The following is a 25,543-nucleotide window of genomic DNA, read 5'->3' on the forward strand; positions in this document are numbered from 1 at the left end:
TCATACTCAGAGTTAAATATGCTGCCATTTAATATGATTTATTAGAGTTTGATGCTCAAAGAGATTTGGGGATTGAAAAATCATTTTAAGATAAGGAAAAGGAAGATATCCCCTCTATTGTTAATAGTTATGTTTCTCTAATGCATTTCTTATGTTCTTAGGAAATTCTGCTTTTGGAATCTAATAATACCTGTAGGCTTTTTGAAATAATCTAGCTTGATTTAACCTAGCTATCAGGCAGGTTACTCCATAGACAATCAAATTGCTTCTTTACCTTCCAATTTTGAATATAATATATTGTGAAAAACCACTAAAGTGTGCTTATTATACCTAGTTCTCAGATAAAGCAATAGACAACAAAATTGTCATCAGGAATCCTTTCACTATCATAAGAATGGATTCAAGACAAACAGTGCTACTTACAGAATCCACAAGGTTGACCACAGACTTGGCAAAGTTGTTGGTATGTGCATGAGACCGGTATTTCTTATACTGAAATAAAAAATAAATACTAATTAAAATCTAAAGAGTTATTTAAATAATACTCTTCAATTTCCAAATTCTTTTTAATAAAATGGTCATCTATGTAAAACATTTTGCACACCTTAAAGATATAGATATATACACATAAATATATAATGTATATATGTGTGTATATGTTAGGTACCATCAACGTGTAGTACAAATCTCAAATTCCAACTGTCATTTGTGATGCTAGCAAACAGTTTGATGTTCTAGTTGTTGGAATATTCATTTTGTATTCTACTGTCACATGTCAATTTTTATATTATACTTCTCTTTGGACGAAGCCTATTTGAAAGTTAGAGTAAAAATGTTTAATTGAAGGCTCAATTTCTTTTTTTATTATTACTAAATACATATTGTTCTCTTGCTTTTACATCACCTAAACTTCCCTCTGTATATCAAATGGGTTTGTTCTTTTTACTTTCACCTAATGATTTTGACCACAGCAGCCTTCTGTTAAGTCTTACTGTACTTCTAAACCTTAAAACTGCAAAAAAAAAAAAAAAAAAAATTTGAGACATTTTGTATGTGTGTACATTGGAGAACATATAAATAATCTATATATTAGTATATAGATACATATTACATATAATTATAGGTTTATTATATGTTTTTAAAAACTGTTTCAAAGATATACTTAAAGGAAGAAAGGAAGGAATCAAGCAGATGCCTATTATGTGCCAGGCAATCTACAGATATTATCTCAGTTGATTGAAAAAATATGCTGAAATCAGTATTATTCCCTAAAGAAACTAAGGGGTGAAATGTCAATCACAACTTATTGAGAACTAAATAATAATGCTAAGAACAGGTAAATCCTAAAGATCTATCATTATTTTATAAATGGCTTTAACAAATATCTATAAAATGCAAGGCTCTTTTTATATATTCTTGATTACTAAGCTGTAAGAATTAGTATTAGCAAACTGCTCCTTCTCTACAGATGGGTTATGATTCTTCAAGTCTTTATACAAAAGAGGCAATGAGAATCCAAACTGCAAGTTTCCATTTATAAGACTGGTTTTACAATAAGTCAAATATTAGTTCTTAGAATCATTTTTTTTCAATGCTAAAAGGGTCCCTCAATCTTTAAAAGTTACTACATGTAGAACACTTAAAGAGATAAGATGTCTCAAAAAAATAAATGATCCCATCTTGTTACCTGAATACAAGATTAAACTTTTCTTCCAACTCTTTGGTCCAATCAGCAGCCTGAAAAGTTTTTGTTGCCAAAAACATATCTAGTCTTTTGGATATATAGTCCATATTCTTAAGATTTCTCTTAAAATCAAACCCTTTCCCTCTCCTTATATCTTGAATCCAATAGGAAAAAAAAATTGATAAAGTCATATTCTTTAAGAATTCCTAAGCTAAAATGTATTTTTCCACACCATTAGAGAAAGGAGGCAGGGAAAAGGAGACCAGTTATTAACTCTCACTCTCATGCATACAAAACTCAGATTATGATAAATCTGAGCATTCTCATAAACATGCATTACACATAGCTATATACCAAGGTATGAAGATTTATGGGGCTTGATTTATTTCTTCCATTTTGAATACAGACTAATAAAATCTGTCATCTTGGTCAACAAAATCAGAAATGATAGAAGTGCTTTCAAGCTTATAAACTTTAACTGGGAGGAAAGAATTACTTCCTGAAGATACACTTCTATGCCTTGATGAGATTCTTCCTGCAAAATACAAAACTCCAACCACCCTTCATTAATCCCCTCAAAAAATTTCTTTCAAGACAGCACAGAACATCACAAGGAATATGGCAAGTTTTCTATAATCCATTTCTAAATGTAATTTCTAATGGTAGATTTAGCTACAAATGGATTTTAATGATAAAGGCTCCTTAACACCGTATACCAAGATAAGATCAAAATGGGTCCATGATTTAGACATAAAGAACGAGATTATAAAAAAAATTGGAGGAACATAGGATAGTTTATCTCTCAGACCTGTGGAGGAGGAAGAAATTTGTGACCAAAGACGAACTAGAGACCATTCTTGATTACAAAATAGAAATTTTTGATTACATCAAATTAAAAAGTTTTTGTACAAACAAAACTAATGCAAACAAGATTAGAAGGGAAGCAACAGACTGGGAAAACATCTTCACAGTTAAAGGTTCTGATAAAGGCCTCATTTCCAAAATATATAGAGAACTGACTCTAATTTATAAGAAACCAAACCATTCTCCAATTGACAAATGGTCAAAGGATATGAACAGACAATTTTCAGATGACGAAATTGAAACTATCACCACTTATATGAAAGAGTGTTCCAAATCATTATTAATCAGAGAAATGCAAATTAAGACAACTCTGAGATTCCACTACACACCTGTCAGATTGGCTAAGATGACAGGAAAAAATAATGATGAATGTTGGAGGGGATGCGGGAAAACTGGGACACTGATACATTGTTGGTGGAGTTGTGAATGAATCCAACCATTCTGGAGAGCAATCTGGAACTATGCTCAAAAAGTTATCAAACTGTGCATACCCTTTGACCCAGCAGTGCTACTACTGGGCTTATACCCCAAAGAGATACTAAAGAAGGGAAAGGGACCTGTATGTGCCAAAATGTTTGTGGCAGCCCTGTTTGTAGTGGCTAGAAACTGGAAAATGAATGGATGCCCATCAATTGGAGAATGGTTGGGTAAATTGTGGTATACAAATGTTATGGAATATTATTGTTCTGTAAGAAATGACCAGCAGGATGAATACAGAGAGGCTTGGAGAGACTTACATGAACTGATGCTAAGTGAAATGAGCAGAACCAATAGATCATTATATATGTCAACAATGATACTGTATGAAGATGTATTCTGATGGAAGTGGATTTCTTTGACAAAGAAACCTAAATCAGTTTCAGTTGATCAATGATGGACAGAAGCAGCTACACCCAAAGAAAAAACACTGGGAAATGAATGTAAACTGTATTTTTGTTTTTCTTCCCGGGTTATTTTTACCTTCTGAATCCAATTCTCCCTGTGCAACAAGAAAACTGTTTGGTTCTGCACACATACATTGTATCTAGGATATACAACGATATATTCAACATATATAGGACTGCTTGCTATCTAGGGGAGAGGGTGGATGGAGGGAAGGGAAAAATCAGAACAGAAGTGAGTACAAGGGGTAATGTTGTAAAAAAAATTACCCTGGCATGGGTTCTGTCAATAAAAAGTTATTATAATAAAAAAATGATAAAGGCTCTGTTTTCATCTCTCAATAAATTTTGAAAGCCATTCAAAAATATGTTCAGAAATTCCTCACATCAATCAATCAATCAACAAGAAATTATTAAGTAGCTAGTTGTGCCAGGTACTGTGCCTGAGCATACAAAGACAATGAATCAGTCTTTGCTCTAAACGGGCTTGCATTCTATTAAGACAACATGTATACAGTCGAGAAGATACAAAACAGATAAATAAAAGGTGATTTTGTACAGAATACTGACAGCTGGTAGGATTAGAAAAGATGATATGTTCAGAAAAACAATAAAGTCGGAGAGAGCTCAGTTTATATCCTACCTCTGATACTGTGTAACAATGATTAAACACTTACTTGCTTTGAACCTCAGTTTTCTGTAAAATGGGAATAATAACAATACCTACAGTTCCTACTTCAGAGTCAGAGTGAACATCAAATAAAAAAATCAGGAAGATTTGAGTTCAAATTTCAAAAAATTGCCTGAGACATTTACCAGTTGTGTGACATTAGGCAAGACATTTAATCTCTCTCACCCTTATTTCTCTGATCTGCAAAATGGGAATAATAATACCACTTACCTCACAGGGATGTTGTTAGGATCAAATAAGATTATGTGACTAAAATGCTTTTTTAAACTGAAAACATGGTATAAATATTAGCTATTATTATCATCATCTGCTTTGAAAATAGTATTTGAGTATATATTCAGATATATAAAATACATTTGACAATAATTTTGGTGTATTTTTTCAAAGAATCATTTAACTTTTGAAAGCAAAAAATGACTACACTATATTGATAACATGACAGTAAAAATGATCATGATATAGAAAATTTTAAATGATATAGTAACCAGGGTGATTTAGCTAAAAATGGAGTGTTCCATTCTATTGGAAAAACTGAAATGATTAATAGAAAAGTAAGATTCTATATTGTGAGGTCTAAAAGTCAAGTAATTTAACTATTGTTAAAAGAGCTCAAATTCTAGGATTCCTTAAAAAATCGAATTTTTGTTACAGAAAGAATCTGCCCTCTACTGGTAGTTAAGAACTTTTTTCCTTTCTTTTTTCCCTTCTTTCTTTTTTCTTTCTTTCATCTTTCTCTTTTCTTCCTTGCTTCCTTCTTACTTGCTTTTTTCTCCTTTCTTTCATTTTTTCTCTTTCTTTTATTCTTTCCTTCCTTCTTTTTTTCTTCCCTCCCTCCTTCCCTTCTTTCCTTCCTTTCTACTTCCCTTCATTCCTTATTTCAGAAAGGAAACAAATAAAATGCACACTAAACAAGACCATTTATTTTGAAGTATAATCCTTTGACATTTTGATAGGCATGATTGTATGTGTATATATATGAGGTTTCTCTGATCAAGGATAATTAGTATGTATAAGTCAAAGAAGAAATAATTCACCTTTCTATCACATATTTACTTTCTACAATAAATGTAAATCATAAGCACTGGTTTCAAGAACAATTCTTGCTCTCTTCACAATCTCAAAACCTTTTCTTTTTTTCTCTTCCTTTCTTTTCTTTTCTTAATTTGGAATTTTTGTCACACATAGCACACCATCCCGTGTCCTGTACTTTAGTCCTGGCCAGTCCCCACACCTAGGGGCTTAGGCCTTTTAGTTCCCTGGCTTCCTGCAGGAGACATCCCATTTTCTCTAAGAAGTTAATACAACAAAACAGAAATACAAAATAAGTGTAGTTTTCAGATGGCTCTTGTTACAAGAATGCATGCAGCCTAAAAACTGGATCCCATTCCTTCTTATCTATTTATAGGACCTGACTCAATTAATTCTTTCCTATACAGGATCATAGACCTAGGCCTAAATGGGGCCTTAGAAGTCATCTAGTTCAACCCTATCGTTTTACAGATGAGGGTTTTACAGACCCAGAGAGGTAAAATGGTAAAGAAACATGAATGATAACAATTATCTTGATAAGATAAAGAATAAGGGTATAAGCCTTCATTTGTAGAACAATAGGAATTGAAACCAAGAACCCAAAACTCTTTGTGCTTCCTTTACACTGCTTCCAGTGGTACCACACTGCCTCTCACCTCTCCAATTCTATAAAAATTTCTAATCTACCATTGCTATGCCACAGTTCTCTTTTATTGTCCTGACTCATTTTCCTAATTATCCTGACTCAGTCCTGCCTCGGTTTCCCTGCTTCTGAGTTCTGCAAAACCTCCCCTCCCTCTTTACCAGAATACCTGAGAGAACATCAGAATGCCTCTCCCCATCCCAAGCTATTAGAATATCAGATACTGTCTTATCAAGATGCCTTTCCCCATGTCCGGAGTGCCTCCCTCTGATTATGTCATCCCCATCTCCAGTGGTTCACCCCACTGGGTCAGTCCCCTTCCCACTCTCAGTACCCTGACTCCGCCCCCTGCCTCAGTCTACCCTCTGCATCTGAGCCACTGTATATATGTCATTGAGAACTGTTTGTTTGCTGGATTCTTGGAGATGATAGTCTCATTCAGCCCTAGGACCAAATATGGATCCATTGGTCTCAGTATTACCTCTCCATTTAATAAATTATTAAATAGTCTCTAATCTCTGTCTTGCTCAGTTTCTCCGGCATTACACCACCTCCTCCTCTGTCTCCTCCCCTTCACAGTTTAGCTCCTTGGAAAAGCTCTCCATACCCAATGCTGCACAACCACTGCTTCCTCACTACCCATTCTTTCCTTAACCTCTTGAAATCAGTTTTCCACTCCTACTTTTCAAATGAAATTCAAAAACCACAAATGACATCCTAATCAAGAAATCCAATGGTTTTTTTGAATTCCTCATCTTAGATCTCCCTGATTTCCTTTCAGTTTTTGATGCTGTCTCAAAGTTTCTTTTAGATCTCTTTACTTCCTTTAACTCTAACATTTGTGCTTCCTGTTACAGGACAATATTTACTGAACATTTTACATTTATGATTTCAAATATTACCTCTCTTTTAGATACTTCCAAAGTCACCCTGACTCCTGGGGAAATGAAAAGCAGAAAAACATGCTCTCATGTTTCTTTCCAAAAACAGCCAATACTAACATCCTGAGCATACTTAAACTTTTTTTCTCATTCTCTTAAATAAGTGTCTTTTCTTGATAAATACATTCTATGTATATGTTTTAACACCAATACACTGCAGCTACAAAAAAGTAAACTATTTATTTTCATGAAACCAATGACAATAATATTCTGCCATAATATTGTAGCAATTGTTGGTTCTAGATATTACTTGTTAATATTATCAATGCTATATTGCTTTTTCTTGACACAAAAATGTGTTTTTATCTTTTGTTACAGTAGAGTTAAATAGAATGAAGAATTAATAAAGAATTAGATTTGTATTAAATATATTTACATATATATGTATGTATACACACACATATATATAGATATGTCCAATCATGAGACATTATTGAATTGCATGATAAATAAATTACCAATTATTTCCTGAGCAGTTTAGTCAGTTTATATTTAGTCGAGCACTCATTACTCGAGATATCTGGGCATTTTAGATTGCCTAGCAAAATTCTTTATATAAAATTCCTGCTAACATCTATCTCCCAAATTTTGTGCATGTATGAAAGTCTGAGAAACCAATAGAGCTTGCTTTTAATTTTGAGTACATTCCTAAAATTTGAGGTTTTAAAAAGAAAACATAAAGGAAAAATATCAAGCACCTCTGCTGGTATAACAGTGCTACATTTCCATTAAGACAGAATTGATTATGAATAGTAAAATGTTCCTAAATCTATTTTATAGGAGTCAATAAAGGCCCAACTTCATATTCCATCTCTGGTGCTATTTTGTGTTGCAAGTGTAAGAAATTCAGTTTCTTCATCATGAGAGGACTAACTAAGATGAAAATTAAGGTTTCTAAGATCCCTTCCATTTCTATATATATGGTCCTATGATGATTCCTTGAGGGAAAGGATATTTTTCCCCTTTCATTGTATTCCCAATGCTTAGCATGATGCTGCTATGCACAAAATAATGCTTTTTCGAAAAAGTTACCATCTATTTGTCTTTTTCATCCTCTTTAACAATTATAATCAATCTCTTATTCTATTGATATCAAATGACTGAAAAAAGCATGTATAATGAAATAATCTTACTCTTTTTAAAACTCATTGAAGGAGGATTTTATTACTCATATTTTCATTCACTAAATTATTTTTGAGCCTTTGAATAAAGCTTTTATTTGAAGTTGAGCAAATCTTGTTTGTCAAGCTACAAATAAGACACTTTCTGCAAATGGAAGTAAAAACTTATTAAGTCCACAGACTTTCCAAGTTGTCCATAGAGATTCCTCAGCAAAAATGATTCTCAAAGAGTCTGTTAGGAGGAGTTCTTAGACTGAGCTGTGTGAACTTGGTCAGAGACAGAGACAGAAACAGAGAGACAGTGAGATGTGTTTCATTATATTTGGATTCCTTTATAATCTCATGTATTTTGTTTTATGCCTTTAAAAACAAGAGGTCTGTAGGCTTCACCAGACTGACAAATGGATTCATGACACACAAAAAACTAACAAACTTGCTTTGAGCATTGTTAAAAATTCCGAAAGGTATAAATGTTTTTAAGAATAAAGAAAATGAAAGCAAATTTAAATTGAATCTTCTTGGAGTTTCTACCACAAATTTGCCAGTACTGTCTATAATTAAATAGATTGCAGGTATAACTTTGGGCTCTTTATTCACTTTAGAATGTTTCAACCAATTTCCTCTTAGACTAGGGATTCTAGGTATTTATTTTTAGCTAAAATGTTACATTAAAACCCTGGTGAACTACTTTCAAAGCCCAAATAGGTTTAGAATTAGTTTCTGTTGGCCAGGTACTAAGAAGCTTTCTTCAAAATTGGGCAATTTTTCTTCCTTAATTGAAACACAACAGGCAACTCTGATATTCATGAAGGCAAAATATCCACAATTGTGAGAAAATCAGTATTAGATTACTCTGCATTTAAAAAAAAGCAAGTTTAAATGCAAATATAGAAAAACCAGTTCCCTTTTTAGTGTGTAGGAGGTTTAAATTATGTATATGAGTAAAATGGTCATTTCTAACTTTAAGGGGGGGGGGGGAGTTTTCTTTCATAGCCTCTGATTACTTAAATATAATTTGCATTTAAAGCAGCATATTTGCCTTTGGTTTTTATTCTCGACTGAAACACCATCCTTTAGAAATATCTTCTGAAAAAAGTAAACTACTATTTGGCTTCAACTGGTGAAACACCAATGAAAGATGCTCTCAGCTATTTTGGGAGCTATTTAAGAGAATCTCAATCTCTACTAACATTCAATGATTCAATGAATGAAGGTTGATGCAAATATTAAAGATCCAACAAATTATCAGGTTCTATGAAGCCAAGAATTAATTACCCCACAAGCTTTGCTCCCTAATGTTTAAACTTCAAGACTACTCATGTCTACTGGTTACTTCATGGGACTGTAGAAAGAACTTTAGTTGTGAAGTCAGAAGATTTGGGTTGTATCCCACGTCTGATGCTTACTTTCTATGTGACCTTGGACAAGATCCTTAACTTCTGTAGCGTATCATTAACTTCATCTATAAAATGAAGGTTATACTAGATTGTCTCTGATGTCCCTTCCAGCTATAAACCTATGAGTTTCTGAGTTGAAGATGCAACCTCAGGGATATCTGAATATGTCATATGTATAGTAAATGTACATGTTGGATGTTTGTGTGTTTTCTATATGTCTTTAAAGAAAATGTTCATGTTGAATATAGAAAATATTCATACTGAACTAACATAGTCAATTTTGGCCCTCTAGCATCTAGAAGCTAGCCCATTTTAGAACAGAGATTGTAATTTTAGATCTAATGACCTATAAAAATTACAGTTGCTTATTGAATTATAGCAATCTTCTTAGACCTTTCTTTTTCTGTTTTAAGTCTTATTATCTAAAGAAATAGGCACACTGCCAACATTCATTTTCTGTCACAGTTTTACATCTCTCTCTCTCTCTCTCTCTCTCTCTCTCTCTCTAACTTTCTCTCTCTCAACACACTCTCTCTCTCTCTCTCTCTTTCTCTCTCTCTTTTCTCTCTCTCTTTCTCTCTCTCCCAAAATAAAAACAAAAAACCCAAGACATTTAAGTCAGCAAAAATATCAGTTTTATGCATCACTTTCAAAGATGGCCAGCAGATATAGATTTGATCAATAGATCTGCAAATAATTAAAATGACTCATAAAAATTTAATGATATAGGACTTCCAGATTTTGAGAGACTAAAATGATTCTTTACATAAACATCCAGAATAACTTCCAGAAAACTACAGTATATAAAAGACCTTTTAAAAGGGGGGAAAGGGGAAGAGAATGCTATATTTAAATCATTCAGAAAAAAATTATTTAATTCTTGTCTCCATATTCCAAGTCTTGGAAGTTAATAGGGCCAGTGATATTACATATGTTTTGAAATACTAAAGATATAGTTTAAATGATTTCAACAGAGCCACATTTGTGCAACAGAGCCACATTTGTGCAGCAGAGGAGAAAATATCTATAGTTATTTTTAATATATTGTCCTGTATCTAGGATATGTGGGCCAATACTGATAATTCATGTTTAAAAGATCATTTTGTGTTTTAGGTAAAAGGATTTGCCTTAAAAATGGACTTTTTCCTCTCCCTCAGCCAAAATGACATACTGTTACTTTGAAAAAAGCCAACTTTTCTCAATTTATTCTAAATTATACCTTCTTTTCTTTCAAACCTGCATTTTGGAAGGAATTCCACTTAAAACTAGAAAAATGCTCCACTACCCAAAGTAATTACAATAAGCTTTTAGAACAGAAAAAGAATCTAAGAAAAATATCATGAAATTTGCATCTTCAAAAAATTGGTAGCTCAGTTTTTACACCTCTGTGAGATTAGTGAAAGAATAATTCCACTAGTAGGCTGATTTAGATTCAAATTCAGAGATGCAAATCAACTCAGAATCACAAAAATCTCAGAACAAAAAGAGACTTCAGAGAAAGGAATTTCATCTAATCTAACATTTATCTTTTCTTGACCTAAATTTGGCTGTGCAACTTCCACCCATTCTCCTAATACTGTACTTTGAAATCAATCACTCTGCCATATTAAATCCTCTCAAATACTCAAAAGTAAATATGTTCTTCTTTACATTTCCTACATTCTCTTTTTTTCCAAATTAAACATCACCAGTTCCTTCAATGGATCCTTAGATGGTATTTTCTTAAACCCCAAATATCTTGGTCATCTTCCTTGGGATGTTATTCAACTTAAATATAACACATAAGAATTTACACAGCATCAGAAATGTGAATACCATTGAACTCTCAATTTTTTTACTCACAATCTTTAAAAATGATTAGGACATACATTATATGAGACACATATGTGTCTCAGATGAAATCATACGTACTTCAAAATTTCAGAAGATCCTTAAACTCACTTGTATTATTAATGACTTCAATGATACAGATCTCAACCTCTCCATAGCATAGTTGATGGTTTTATAAGTTGCTATGGTTAAAAATTAAAAAGTTATCATGCCAAAATTATCTCCAATAATCTATAATAATTTCTAGGGCCAGGCAGGGTTCTCAAATTTATTTTTATCATGGACCCTGCTATGGCAGTCTAAAGAAGCCTATGTACCTCTTCTCGACATAACATTTAGATGTATAAAATAAACAGGATTACAAAAGAAATAAATTATATTGAAATATAATTATCGAAATTTGTGTTTTTTAAAGCTAAGTTTACAGACTTTAGGGATTCAGAACCTCTGTTCTACAGGGTAGAGATGGAAGGAAGAGAGGTATATCAACCCAAGACTTGAATAAAAGCAAGAAATAAAGTCAAAAATAAAAGACAATCATTTAAAATAAACTGATGAGTATCAAAAGATTTCACTGAGTGAAACTGAAGAGCAATGAAATATTGCTCATTAAGAATAAAACTCATTCTTGATCATGATGGTACTATGCAGGAAAATGTGAAGTTGGATAGGTATTGTAAAAACTCCATTTCCAAATACCAGAAGGTATATTAAAAGTGAATAAATGGCTTTTGAAGTTCTTTAAAAAAAAAAAAAAAAAAAAGGAATAAAATATTTGAGAATCTTTCTTTTCAACAAGCAACACATAACAGCTGAAAAGTCAAAAAAATTATTTTTGCTAAATTAGGCACAAAGTGTAGCATCTTGCCACTGCTTACCATTTTATGATCATTGACAATCATAAGCTCCAAGTATTTCATTTCTTCAAACACTCCACGAGGTGCCTGTTAAGAATAAAAATGTAATCAGAAAGATAAGTGGATTAGAAAAATTGAGACAAAACTCTTCCAGCCTTGGCAGATTAGGGAACAGCTCTGAATCTTAGATTCTTTGTTTATATATTCCATCGAGAACCTGCATGTGACAAAAGGAAAAGAGGTCAAGAAGCAGAATGTACCATGTAATTTTGTTAAAACACTAAAAGTCCTAGTATAGCATATGAAATAAATCTAATAATATTATGAAGTTAATGTAGACAAAACAAGAAGTGGATTGTATTCTTCATCTGGTTATATCTTTCTTGAGAAAGGTGATGGACTAAATGCAGAATAAGATACATATTTTTGGACCTACCCAATATGGGAATGTATTGTGCTTGACTTTGCATATTTGTTACAATGGTGGGAGGCAGAGAAAACAAATTTTTGTTCCTTGAAAAAAGAAATAGACTAAACCTAGAAGAAAATAAGATTGATATGATAAATATTTCCTCTACTAAAATTTGATATTTTTCAAAATGACTATTTCATTAGGAGAAATATATATTAAATTAACATATGAGATGATAAGGAGAGAAACTGTGATTTCATTGGAATGGGGAATTCATTGGAATTGAGGAAATGTCATCTACCAGTACAGGTTGGCACCTTGTCTGCAACTTCTATTTTGAAAGAGTTGCTTAGGATACTGAGAGATTGAGTATTATACCAGAATCACACAGCCAGTATGCATCACACAAGGCTTGAATCCAGGTCTTCTTGGCTTTGAAGAAAGTCAGTTACTCATTCTAACATCATCTCTTCTGTTGTATAAGTTGTCTTCAATGCAGAGCAAAAGCTCATGATTCTTATGCCTCCAGTAAATTTGGTCTGGGGTAGGAGTGGGGAGGGGCAAAGTTAGGTAAGTACAGTTGTCCCTAGGTACAGCCAGGAAAGATAATGGTCTATGTTCCAGGGATTCCCATCTGTAGCCTTATGACACATTTGACAATATCTAATATTGTATGACCTGGGGGGATGTGGAGGAGGGAAAATGGTCATAGTATGCAGACATCACAGTGGTGGGACATTGGGGATTGTAGCCAGTCTGGGTAAGGGAGTGCTATTGGAGGACCACTAGGTATGAGGAAGATAGGGCTGCTGTGAGAGGAAGCATTTCCCCCTCCAGATTCAGTGTTATGCAACAGACCCTCCAGTCACCTAGATGTAGTTATGACTCGGCATTCATCTCCAGAATGTATTCCATTCTCACTTCCCCCTCTTAAAAGCCCCCATCTTCTTTAAAGGATTAACTCAGGTCCTATTACTTTTATAAAGCCTTTGCTGATTTCTCTCCTACCAGTGGCAAATGCTCCTTCCTTCCTGAAATTACTCTGTATGACTGAACATGTTGTGGTATGTGATTGATATAGAATATTATTTAAAAATGATGAACAAGGTGTTTTAAGAAAAACCTGAGAAGACTTACATGAACTGAAACAGAGTGAGATGAACAGAACCAGAGGTATATTGTACACATTGTACAACAATATTGCATGATGAACAACTGTGAATCACTTAGTTATTCTCAGTAATATAATGATCCAAGACAATCCCCAAAGACTCATAATGAAAAATACTATCTACCTCTGGGGAAAAAATTGATGTCATCTAAATATAGACCAAAGTTTATCAAGTTTCTTCTTCCTTCCTTCCTTCCTTCCTTCTTTCCTTTTTTCCTTCTTTCCTTTCCCTATTTCTTGTTTGTTTCTTTTTTTGCTTTGCTTGACTTTTTTTCTATGAAATGAATAATATGGAAATGTTTTACATAATTGCACATGTGTAACCTATATGAGATTTCTTACTATCAAGGGAAGAAGAGAGGTAAGGAGGGGCAAATTTTGGAATTTAAAACTTTTTTAAAAATCAATAAATGTTGAAAATTGTTTTTATGTATAATTGGGGGACAATAAAATCAGGAATTATTTTGTACATACTTGTTTGTGCTTGTTTTATTCTTCTCAGTAAAATTTAAGCACCATAAGGTTTTGTTTAGGTTTTGTCTTTGTATCCCCTTTAGTGAGCACAGTTTCCTGCAAATTGTAGACACTTAATAAAAGTTGCCTTCATTGAGTTGAATTGTCTTAGGTCTTATTAAATTCAACCAACAATAATGAGAAGGACTGGGGAGATCACAAAATTCTTAAATACAATAGAAATAAATTCCATTTAATGACAGTGACATCAGCTATAATGCCCCCTCAATTCTTGTGAAATCTTTTCCTTTAAGAATCAAGTAATGATGGAAAGTTTTCTTTTTCTACTCCATCGCCCTGACCAAAGATAAACCAAACTGCCTCAATATAACTTCTGAACAATAAACAATATAAGGCCTACTTTTTCACTTTGATCAGTATCATATGATTTTCTAAGAATATGCACAACTAAGCTTTTTTAGCCATAATTTATACTTTTATTTCTCTATAATATCTCAAGGAATCAATAATAATGGTTTTAGGGCCTCTAGATGTTTAGTAATCAATTGCAAAATGACTGATAGGGATGGCAGGCATGGAAGATCAATAGGCTATGTGAAATGAATTTTCATAAATACTGACTTTTGAAGCACATAATATATAGTGACATAATGGAATGATCATACTATCAAAACTTTAGGGCAGGCTCAGAAGAATAATTAGGAGTTAGTATGACTTAAGCCAGATGTATGTAGCAATCATTCAATGGCCTTGAATCATATCACAGTATGCTTGTGATATAGAACGGAATTACTGGTATAGAACAGAATTTCTCTAGCCTTCTTATCCTGATTAATTCTTATCCTATATATTTCCCTTTCCAGATTTCCTTCTTAGATGAACTTGCACCCATAGGCTGGCCCATTCGTGAAAGGGAACTCACTGCTCCCCACGGAATTCCATTCCATTCTAATATAGCTCTCATTCTTAGAAAGTTTTTCCTTTCATTAAACCCACTCCAGTGGAAATACTCTCCATTCCTATGTCATGGCTCCTTCCAGAACCTTTACTGAATGAGAGGTCAATCATGTCTCAACCCTCCCTAGGTTGCATTCTAAACTTTCTCTATTGTAAGCCAATACCTTTGTCTGATTCCCCCACCTCTTTTCAGTCTCCTTTTATATGTTGTTTTCCCTCATTAAACATAAACTCCTCGGAGGTGGGGACTATCTGGTTGTATTTGTATTCTCAGTCCTTAGCATAGAAACTGGTACACAATACTTAAGAAATGCTCATTGACTCCTCCATTCCTGAGTTATCTCTTTCAAGTCTTTCAAAGATTGATGAAAGTGCCTTCCCAATCAAACCTGCCAGATTTTTTAGTCTTCTAGGATTTATTTCATCATGGCCAGACAATAAATAGCAAATTTTCACAAATAATTCTGTAAAGCAGACATGTTAAGAATCTGAGAAATCCAAACTACAAGAAACCCAAAGGGGAATAAAGAGACTGTGTAGTCCATGGAATAAGGCAGCTAGTTACTCTGTTGCTACTTATAAAGTATCAACTCTCAAAATTAATCATTTTTGTTCTGTCCAAAGATTATTCTCTTTGATAAAGAAAAGAGAAGTGAAATAATAACTAAGTAATACTTTCTATCTTTTCTCTGTTGTCAATTATCAATGCCCATTGTACTCCAAGCTATGGTCCAATCCCTTCTCTGATCTTCTTTTCCCAAATATCACTAAAAATTGTGATATAAAGGAACATTTGGAGAATCTGATCACTGAAAGAGAATTCCTTTTCTATTTGAACTTTGCATACAACCACTTCCATTGCAATGATGGACACCCTAATTGAGCAACAAGCTCCTTATATAGTGCATCATTTGATATTGCTCCTCAGAAGATGGCTGCACAAAGCTTTATGTCTGGTCTCATCTGTCAAAGGACCTTATGTAATTTTAATATAGATGTGTGGGGCTTGAAGATTGCATTTTGTTCTCTTGATTAAATGCTATTAGCAAGTCAAACAATAAACACAAAGCCAATTACTTTATTTCAACATTAATGACCCCTATTATCTTCCTCCTGAATAGGAATCTATAGTTTATAAAGGACTTTTGCATTCATTATCACTTTCCTGATCTATAAAATAAAGGAGAAGTGGGAATACATTATCTCTAAATCTAGCATTTTGTTGTGTGATTTGATTCTAACATTAACCCTAAGAGATATGTATGGGAAATATTATCTCCATATCACACAAGAAAATTGGGGTTGAGGTTGAATTAAATTTCCAACACTAGTAACTAAAGTAAATAAATTCAGTTAAACAGTATCTAAAATTGGCAACTTTCACTGTAATTACTTGATAAGTTATCTAGTAAATTACCATGTAATCTATAAAATGGGGAATTAGTTCTTGGCAACATAGTATTCACTGTATAATTTACTAAATAGTCTCCTAATTATAGTTTTGGGTTACAGGACTACTAGAAGTAAGTTTCAGTTTTTTCAATAATTCACCAGTTCTGTGATCTCATTTATGTGTGCACCTAAATCTTCCTCCATCTGTGCAGAGTGCAACCCAGACATGTGAACAATGCATAAAGTATGGGTCTTAGAGGAAGGAAGACCTGAATGTGAATCCTGTCTCAGACACTATGTCTGTGGAATAGTTACCTAATCTCTTCAGTTTCTTCTGCTGTAAAGTATCATCTATTGCTGCTGCTATTTTCCTTCATCTCTCCTCTTCCTCTTTTTCCTTCTCTTCCTCCTTCTACTAGCACTATTATTACTCCTGTTACTACTGCTACCATCATATTTTTTCTGTTCATGTTCTTCCATATATCTCCAAATAGGGTCCATCCCCATGCACATTAAAAGCCTTTCTCTAGGTCTTTTTTTTTTTTTAATTTTTAATAGCTTTTCATTTACAAGTTATATGCATGGGTAATTTTACAGCATTGACAATTGCCAAATCTTTTGTTCCAATTTTTCCCCTCCTTCTCCCCACCCCTCCCCTAGATGGCAGGAAATACATGTTAACTATATTACAGTATAAATTAAATACAAAATAAGTATACATGTCCAAACCGTTATTTTGCTGTACAAAAAGAATCGGACTCTGAAATATTGAACAATTAGCCTGTGAAGGAAATCAAAAATGCAAGCAGTCAAAAATATAGAGATTGGGAATTCAATGTAATGCTTCTTAATCAACTCCCAGAGTTCTTTCTCTGGGTGTAGCTGCTTCAGTTCATTACTGCTCCACTGGAACTAATTTGGTTCATCTCATTGCTGAGGATGGCCATGTCCATCAGAATTGATCATCATAAAGTATCGTTGTTGAAGTATATAATGATCTCCTGGTCTCTAGGTTTTTTTATAGTATATGTGGACTTAAGGAATTCTTGACCTTCCTATTATTCTCTACCCCCTTTTCCAATTATATATAGTTTCCATGATATAATTCTTTTGCCACTTTTTGTACAGAGATTGTCACTGAAAAGACATTGAATTCTTCTTGGGCCTACCTAGGCCCAAGGGCCCTTGGGTCCTTAAGTCATTTAAATTTTTATTTAATTAAGTTAAATAGCAATAATCTGGTTAATATCTTTGCCTTTTTCTGTTTTCTGATTTCTTGCACAAAATGCTTATTTGAATAGAACAGTTCGAAGCTTTTGATATTGATGATAGTATCTGTTTCTCATCTATAAACTTTCTTTTGTTTTGATGTTTTGACCTATGTTCTAATTAACCAGTGCACAGATAACTGATTTCAACATAATTCTCACATCAGAAACCATTTATTTTCTATCTGCAAAGTTAACTTCATTTTTCATGATACTGTTCATTGCTCACCATGTCCAACAGCTTCCAACTCTTTTCTTGAAATAAAGTGTTAATTTTATAGGGACATAAGTTTTCTGAAAAAATGTATAAGACTTTGACCTCTTTCATTTATATTTTTCCATCCTCCCATTTACCCAATTTTATATTGAATATATTGACTTGGTTTGAAAAATATTCTCAAGAACTTTCTAGAATTTTCTCACATCTTCATTTTCTGCAATAGATGTTTATAAGCTGCAACTAGTTACCTTCACAGTGGTCTTTTTGTTTATGGGTACTACTAGAGAAGAAGACTGAAGGTCCCATGAAATTGGTCTTTGTTGCTTTTGAGCACAAAATAAAACCAATTCCATAATTCCTTTTTTAATCTCTGCCAGGAATATTTCTGAGCTATTTTTCCACTTACTTATAGCTTCCTTTTATTTTCTGCATTCATTTACCACAAAATATTACTATTGTTATAGTTCTAGTCTTCCAATAGTAGGACAAATGTTTTCGATCATTGGAAAGTTTTCTTGTTTAAAACTTATAGTTAATTAACATCCATGAATAATATAAAATGATGAGATTTTATCATCTTTGCCTCCTGTGCATCACTCAGCCAAAGTAACTATGGAAGTAAGGGGAAATTCCAATGAACTAAGGAGCATTTTTACTTTAATTTTTCCTTAGTGTCATAAGATGCTATGACTAAAGGATTCATCAATTAGTGGCCAACCTTAACTGATAAGGTGCATTTTTGTTCTTAGCTAAATTGGTTTTTTGAATAGCAAATTCAAATTTATTAATAAGATGATAGAAAAGGACTTTCCAGTGTAGTTTGAGTATATTAGTAGCATTGATAATATGTATCTGGAATGTGTATTGATTATTTATATAAATTTCAATTTACTACTACTATATTGTTAAATTTGGAAAAAATATGATTAAGCATTCAGAACTCGGTATGGTGGAGTTTTTTTTAGAAAGGGAAAAACCATAATTAGTATAATTTACCTATATCTTCAAATGTCATTATTTCTTATATGAATACTTAAAATAAAATGTGTATAAATTACATGGAAAATATGTATACACATATATATGTGGGTATTTATTTCTCCTCTATTTTTCAAGGAAAGATATTTATACTTTTATAGGAAAACTTTTTTGCAAATGCAAAATATAGCTACCATTTTTATAGAACAGCTAGGTTTTATATAAGATTCTGTCAACACTAATCAGCATGAATTATCAAAGGAGCAGAGAAAAAATGCTAAAATCTCTATGTAATACAGCTCAAAATCAATGTTATCTAATATATTTGAAAAATGAAGTTATTATGGTAGTGCAGAAAATCCACAAATTTATAGTATCAATGCACAAAGGAACTCTACCTCATAATAGCTACAACATTAAAATGCCAGAATGAAATAGTCAAGCTTTAACTCAAATACCCACAGCTCTCCTCTTTCGTCTCCTTTTCTTTAACCACTGTAATTCAGATAGAAAGGGCCACTGGTCATGCTCTTCCATGCCTGTAGAAAAATAAAAATAAATGCCAAAATATAAGTTTCAGTGGATTGATAAAGTACAGTTTAGCTATACTTCCACATCACAGGAGTTAGAGGTGTAACACCCCAATAATCTGGAAAATCTGCATAAAAAATTTTGGTTCTCCCTTCATAACAGAGAAGTAGACTGAATTTTTTTATTATTCTTTTTATAGAGTGTTTATGGTACCTTATTATAAAATTTGAGTTGATTATTATACAATACTACATATTTTATGCATTTCTGAGTTTCTAAACATGTTTTGTGTCATCTGCTAGCCACTGTATGTCACTGTGGCTACCATAAAACTCCCCAAAATTCCTTATTTGATTTCTTATGTCAACTGATGATCTACTGAAAACATGATGAAGTAAGTCACAATGTGGAAGGAAAAACTATATGACCTTTTAAACAAAATAAAGAATAATTTAAGTTTCTATGGTAGAGAGTGGGATGAGAAAATACAGTTCAGACCTGTAATTTTATGAGTACAGGAATTTCTTGTGAATGTTTATGTGTGTGTGTGTGTGTGTGTGTATGAGTATGGGTGTGGATAGAGGTGTATGTATATGTGTATTGTGTACATACACACATATATAAGATACAATCAAAATGGATAAAATACAACCTTAAAAGTTTTAGCAACTGAGGGCCCAAGGAAAGACCTCCTGGAGAAATAAGAATTTGAGATGAGGTTTAAAAGAAACCAGAGAAGCTAGGAATTAAAGTTGAGGAGGAAGAACATTTCAGCTGTTAGAGATAGCCACTATTAAGGCACGGAGAAGGAAGATTGAGTGTCATGTCTGAAGAACTTATTATAGTAGACAAATAGAGCTGGATCTTAACATGTGTGATAGTATAATATCTTAGAAAAAAATAAAGGAACCAGATTGTTGAGAACCTTAAATAATACCTGCAAAAGGTCTTTATATTTAATCTTAGAAGCAATAGGAACTCTGTTGGTGTTTATTGAGCAGGACAACCAAATAATCAAATACACACTCTAGGAAAATCCCTTTGGCATCAGTGAGGAAAACAGAATTGGAATAGAGATTCGAGAAGGGAAACAAATTAAAAGTCTGTTATAAAAACACAAGCAAGAAATGATATGGGTCTGGACCAGGGAAGTGTCTTTATAAATCCAGACAAGATGATGTACAGGAGAGATGAGGTGATGGGCTAGCTACATGGCGCAGTGTACCAGTCCTAGAGTCAGGAGGACCTGAGTTCAAATCTGGCCTCAGTCACTTAACACTTCCTAGCTGTGTGACTCCGGGCAAGTCACTTAACCCCAACTGCCTTGCAAAGAGCAAAACAACAAAAGAGAGATGGTGTGAAATTAGAAACAAAAAAAAAAATTGGAAAATTGATTGTCTGTATGGATGGAGTATGCAAGAGCAAGAAGTTGAGAATGACATCAAGACTTAAAGCTCAAATGATAGAAGTATCCTCAACAGCAAATGGGAAAAATCAGAAGAGAATTTGGGGCTTGAGGGAAAAGAGAGAAATGAAATGAATTTTGTTTTGAACATGTTGACCTTGAGATGCCTACCATACATTCACGGTGAGCTTAGTGACTCTGCAACATTCAATAGGTAGCTGTTGAGGCAGGACTGGAGTTCAAGAGACAATAAAGTAGTAGGATGGCGGTGCAGTAGATAGAGACTGGACCTGAAGTCAGGAGGACCTAAATTCAAATCCGACTCAGACATTTACTAGCTGTGTGACTCTAGGCAAAACATTTAATCTGGAGAGAGAGAGAGAGAGACAGAGAGAGAGAGAGAGAGAGAGAGAGAGAGAGAGAGAGAGAGAGAGAGAGAGAGAGAGAGAGAGAGAGAGAGAGAGAGAGAGAGAGAGACACAGAGACAGACAGAGACATACAGAGAGAGACAGAGATAGAGACACAGAGAGACAGAGACATACAGAGAGAGACACAGAGAAGGAGAGAGAAGAGGGAGGGAAAAGAAAAGGAGTGAAGGAGAGGGAGAAAGGGGAAGAAGGAAGGAGAGGAAGAAAGGAGAGAGAGGGAGGAAGGGAGGGAGATGAACTGATGGGATACGATGAGATCACCAAGTGAAATAATAAAGAGATAAGGGGGATCAGGACCAGGTCTTAGGGTACACCCAAAATTACTGGACATGATATTGATGACCCACCAAAAGAGTCAGAGAAGGGGTCAAACAGGAAGCAAGGGATAGCAGGGACCTGAAAATTTGAAAAAAGATACAAGATCACTATCTTGTGAGAATGAGAAGACATTCATTAATATCAGCTGGTGTAGAGAAGTAAATAAGGACAAAGACTTAAGAAAAAGCCACTGGGTTTAGCAAAGATTAAAAAGTGACTGGTAACTTGGAGAGCACAATTTCAGTTGAATGATGAGGTCAGAAGTTAATTAACAGAGGTTTAGAGGACAAAAAGTAGAATCACCAAATATATAAAAAGCTTTTTCAAGAAGTTTCTGAAAAGGGTAAGAGAGATATAGTATGGTAGCTAATGGGAACTAAATAGAAAATCAAATGTTTTTTTAAATGGGAAATAAGTATTTGTAGATAACAAGGAAAGACTCAGTAGATAGTCATCACAGCAATTATCTGTTGTCAGGGTTAGTTAGGTGGAGCTCCAACCTTGGAGTCAGAAAAATCTGAGTTCAAATCCAGCCTCAGATATTTACTAGTTGTGTGACCTTGGGCACATCACTTCACCCTATTTGCCTCAGTTCATCCATAAAATGAGCTGGAAATGAAAATGGAAAACCACTCCAGTATCTTTGTCCAAAAAAGTCCCAAATGGGGTCATGGAGAGTCAGATTTGAGTTGTTTCAGTGACAGTTCTGTTGTCAGATCACTTACTGATTAATAAAGGTAAAAATCAACTCCAAATTTAAAAAGAGAAAGATGTCAAATTAATGTATGAATTTACAACAGCTCCAATTCAATGAAAAGTTGTTAATTCTGAAAAATGGGAAATGGCTAAAGTAAAAATATTTACTTCTTATGACCATTTCTTAGAGAAACAATTTACAGAAAATAGTAATCACAGCAAAGATACCTAAGGATCCTTGAAATTGCTTCAAACTATAAATGCTTAATCTCCTTGCCAGCTTGAGATATAGCTAAGGATTTCAGAAAATCTGGCATAAAATTCATTGAAAGTCTTACCTAAATGAATGTTGAAAGCCATATGTAATTTGAAAAATAAAATGCTATTGAATAAAAAAATAAAAAATAAATTTTATTGAAGCTAGATAATTTCAAAACCAATTATAGTTGAAACTAGCACAGCAAATAGATGGACAACTGAACAGACATGCCAGAATTTCTCTACAGCAATCTATTATCATTGTTGAAAAATGAATCACCATATTTGGATTTTTCAAATCTTCAGGATCGGATGCAAAATTATCAATGATACTTAAGAAGATGAAGTGAGAAAGAATGGCTGATCTGAGAACATCAAATTGTACACACACACATCCATGTTGGAAGGCACACAGAGATCAGTTTTCAGAGTATCTCCAAAACATAAAGATTCCAAAATAGCTAACACAGTCATAGGTGAAACTTTTTCCAAAAAATAAAATAAAAAGGTTACCAAGAAATTATTAACAATTGCTAGCTTGATTTTTTATGGGAAAATGATCTGTTTATATACCTGAGGTACCTTCAGTGAAAATAAGAGAACAAATAGTTTTTTGCCTTTGATTTTCTTACAGCAGCTTAAATTTTCCCAGTAGCAGATACTGTGCAAAATATAGAATACAAAACCAAATTGCATAATGGTTATTGGTACTATATTCAGCAGAGCAAAATTCTCCCTTAAAAGCTTCTATTCATTCAGGTATCTCTTGTGCACATGAAAATCACATGAGGCACAGAGATAATTTGTTTAGTGACCCTCTTGTTATCAAACAACACATAAAATATCAACACAAATGATTATCGGTGGTTTTTGCCACTGCCATATATGTCCTACACAGTTGAAATGAATAAATATTCTCTGTAGAATGAATGGTTGCATCTATTTGTGGTTAACAATGAATTAATTTCATTAATCCCTAGAATACTATGCAGCAATCGAAGATCCTTTGACTATACATACATACATACACACATACCCTAAAAATCCACACACACACAAAAAAAGTGAATGTAGAATTCCCATAACCCAAATAACAGCATTCAGTTAGACCAGCTAAATGAGTGCATTCCCATATTTATCACAGACAGACAGTACAGAGGGAAAATAAGTAGACCCAGAGTTTATTGGGAAGTTAAGTAAGCAGGGTTGAATTGAAAGTGGAGAAGTAAATGCTTTCAATTACGCCAGGCTACAAATTACTCATTTGTGCTACAAAAGCACAAATATTTTCCAGTAACTGTGAAATATAACCACCATCATAATAATAGCTAACATTTATAAAGTACTTATTAAGTGCCAGGCACAAAGTGCTTTACAAATTTTACTGCATTTGGTTTTAACAACTACTCTAGGAGGTGGGAGTTATTATCATCCCCATTTTATAGACAAGGAAACTGAGGCAAACTGGAGTTAAGTGAATTAACAATACCTTTGTCAAAAACTTCTGCATGAAGCCTTTCATGCTTCCTCAGCTATTCCTTCTCTCCCTAATTACCTGGTATTTATTCTGAATATGGTTATATATGTACATATTGTCTCCCCCAATAAAATGAGCAACTGGGGCAGCTGAGTGATGCAGTGGATAGAGCACCAGTGCTGGAGTCAGGGAACCTCAGACACTTACTAGCTTTGTGATTCTGCAAGTCACTTAATCCTGATTGCCTAAAAAAAGAAAGAAAGAAAGAAAGAAAGAAAAAAGAAGAAGAAGAAGGAAGAAAAAGAAGAAGGAAGAAGAAGAAAGAAGAAAGAAGAAGAAAGAAGAAGGAAGAAGAAGAAAGAAAAAAGAATAAAAGAAAAAGAAGAAAGAAGAAAGAAGAAGAAGAAGAAGAAGAAGAAGAAGAAGAAGAAGAAGAAGAGGAAGAGGAAGAGGAAGAGGAAGAGGAAGAGGAAGAGGAAGAAGAAGAAGAAGAAGAAGAAGAAGAAGAAGAAGAAGAAGAAGAAGAAGAAGAAGAAGAAGAAGAAGAAGAAGAAGAAAAATGTAAACTTTTTGATGGTAGAGTTTGCTCTGTTCTGTGGCCTGGCACATTGGATGCATTTAACAAATGTCTGTTGATTGATTTAGGTTTGCTGATTGATTGATATAGTAGATGTACACTGTAACCTATCAACAATGAATACCTACAAGAGAGAATGATGAGATATGATGAGATAATATATAGACAAGAGAGCATTGCCTTGGTATCCAAAAATTTAATAAGAGCTAAGTGAAGGTCTCTAGCACAGTGAATAGATCCTTTTATAGGGGATTTCTGAAAGCACAAAGAAAAGATCTGTCCAGATTAAGAAGTCATGAAGGAGTTATGAGATAGAATGGTGGAAAGACTACCCACACTGATGAGATCATGTTTCCAAGAAACTGCTGAAGTAAAAAGAACTATAAAGGAGGAAAGATACTGAGAAAGGGTAACAAAGGGAGAGTTTGTTAAGGGCACTATGAAATAAAAAGGATAATGACGCTTCATAAAAAGGATAATGACGCTTCCTTCTGGCATAGTGAATTAGAAGGTTTATTGACAACTAAAGGCACTGTGGAAACAGGAGACAGAAAGGGACAGACATGGCCAATATCCTGCTGAGAAACAGACAGAGAGACAGAGAGAGAGAGACAGACTCAGAGACAGAGACAGAGACAGAGACAGAGACACAGTTGGAACGTACTCAATTGGAACTTACTCAAATTCTTCAGCTGCTTTGAAGTATGTCCCCCTAGTGTTCTCTGAATTATATGTGGTCGACCTGTGCTTTTCTGGAAAAAAAAACACACACACACACACATACAGAGTATTATTTTGACAGTTAAAAAGATGCAAATAAACTTTTGTGAAATATTAAATCTTTTCCTACACTCTTTCCACAAGGGGAAATTTCTGTTCTTTAAAACATACAAAATGAGCAGATTAATCTTCTTTGAACTTTTTTTAATCAGATGAAGGCATCATTTGACTAGATGTTCTCAAAAATGAATTTTCTTAACATATCATATATATACTATTACACTTCTCATTAGAAACATTCTCCTCCTCAAGATGACTTAACA

The 25,543-nt window shown here is 33.6% G+C and overlaps 1 protein-coding gene across 3 annotated transcripts in view; it reads right to left on the reverse strand.

Annotated features, from left to right (window-relative positions):
• Window positions 1–25,543, reverse strand: part of ADAM23 (ADAM metallopeptidase domain 23) — a 214,023-nt gene that overhangs the window by 69,769 nt on the left and 118,711 nt on the right. For all 3 annotated transcript variants that reach the window (XM_031958212.1, XM_031958213.1, XM_031958211.1), the window contains exons 7-10: window positions 25,180–25,252; window positions 19,273–19,349; window positions 11,960–12,025; window positions 424–492 (exon numbers count right to left, since the gene is read on the reverse strand). In XM_031958212.1, the coding sequence (XP_031814072.1) occupies window positions 424–492; window positions 11,960–12,025; window positions 19,273–19,349; window positions 25,180–25,252 (285 nt within the window). The remainder of the gene's footprint in view (window positions 1–423; window positions 493–11,959; window positions 12,026–19,272; window positions 19,350–25,179; window positions 25,253–25,543) is intronic.

The sequence above is a fragment of the Sarcophilus harrisii genome, chromosome 3, assembly GCF_902635505.1.
Source record: "Sarcophilus harrisii chromosome 3, mSarHar1.11, whole genome shotgun sequence".
Classification (NCBI taxonomy): Eukaryota; Metazoa; Chordata; class Mammalia; order Dasyuromorphia; family Dasyuridae; genus Sarcophilus; species Sarcophilus harrisii.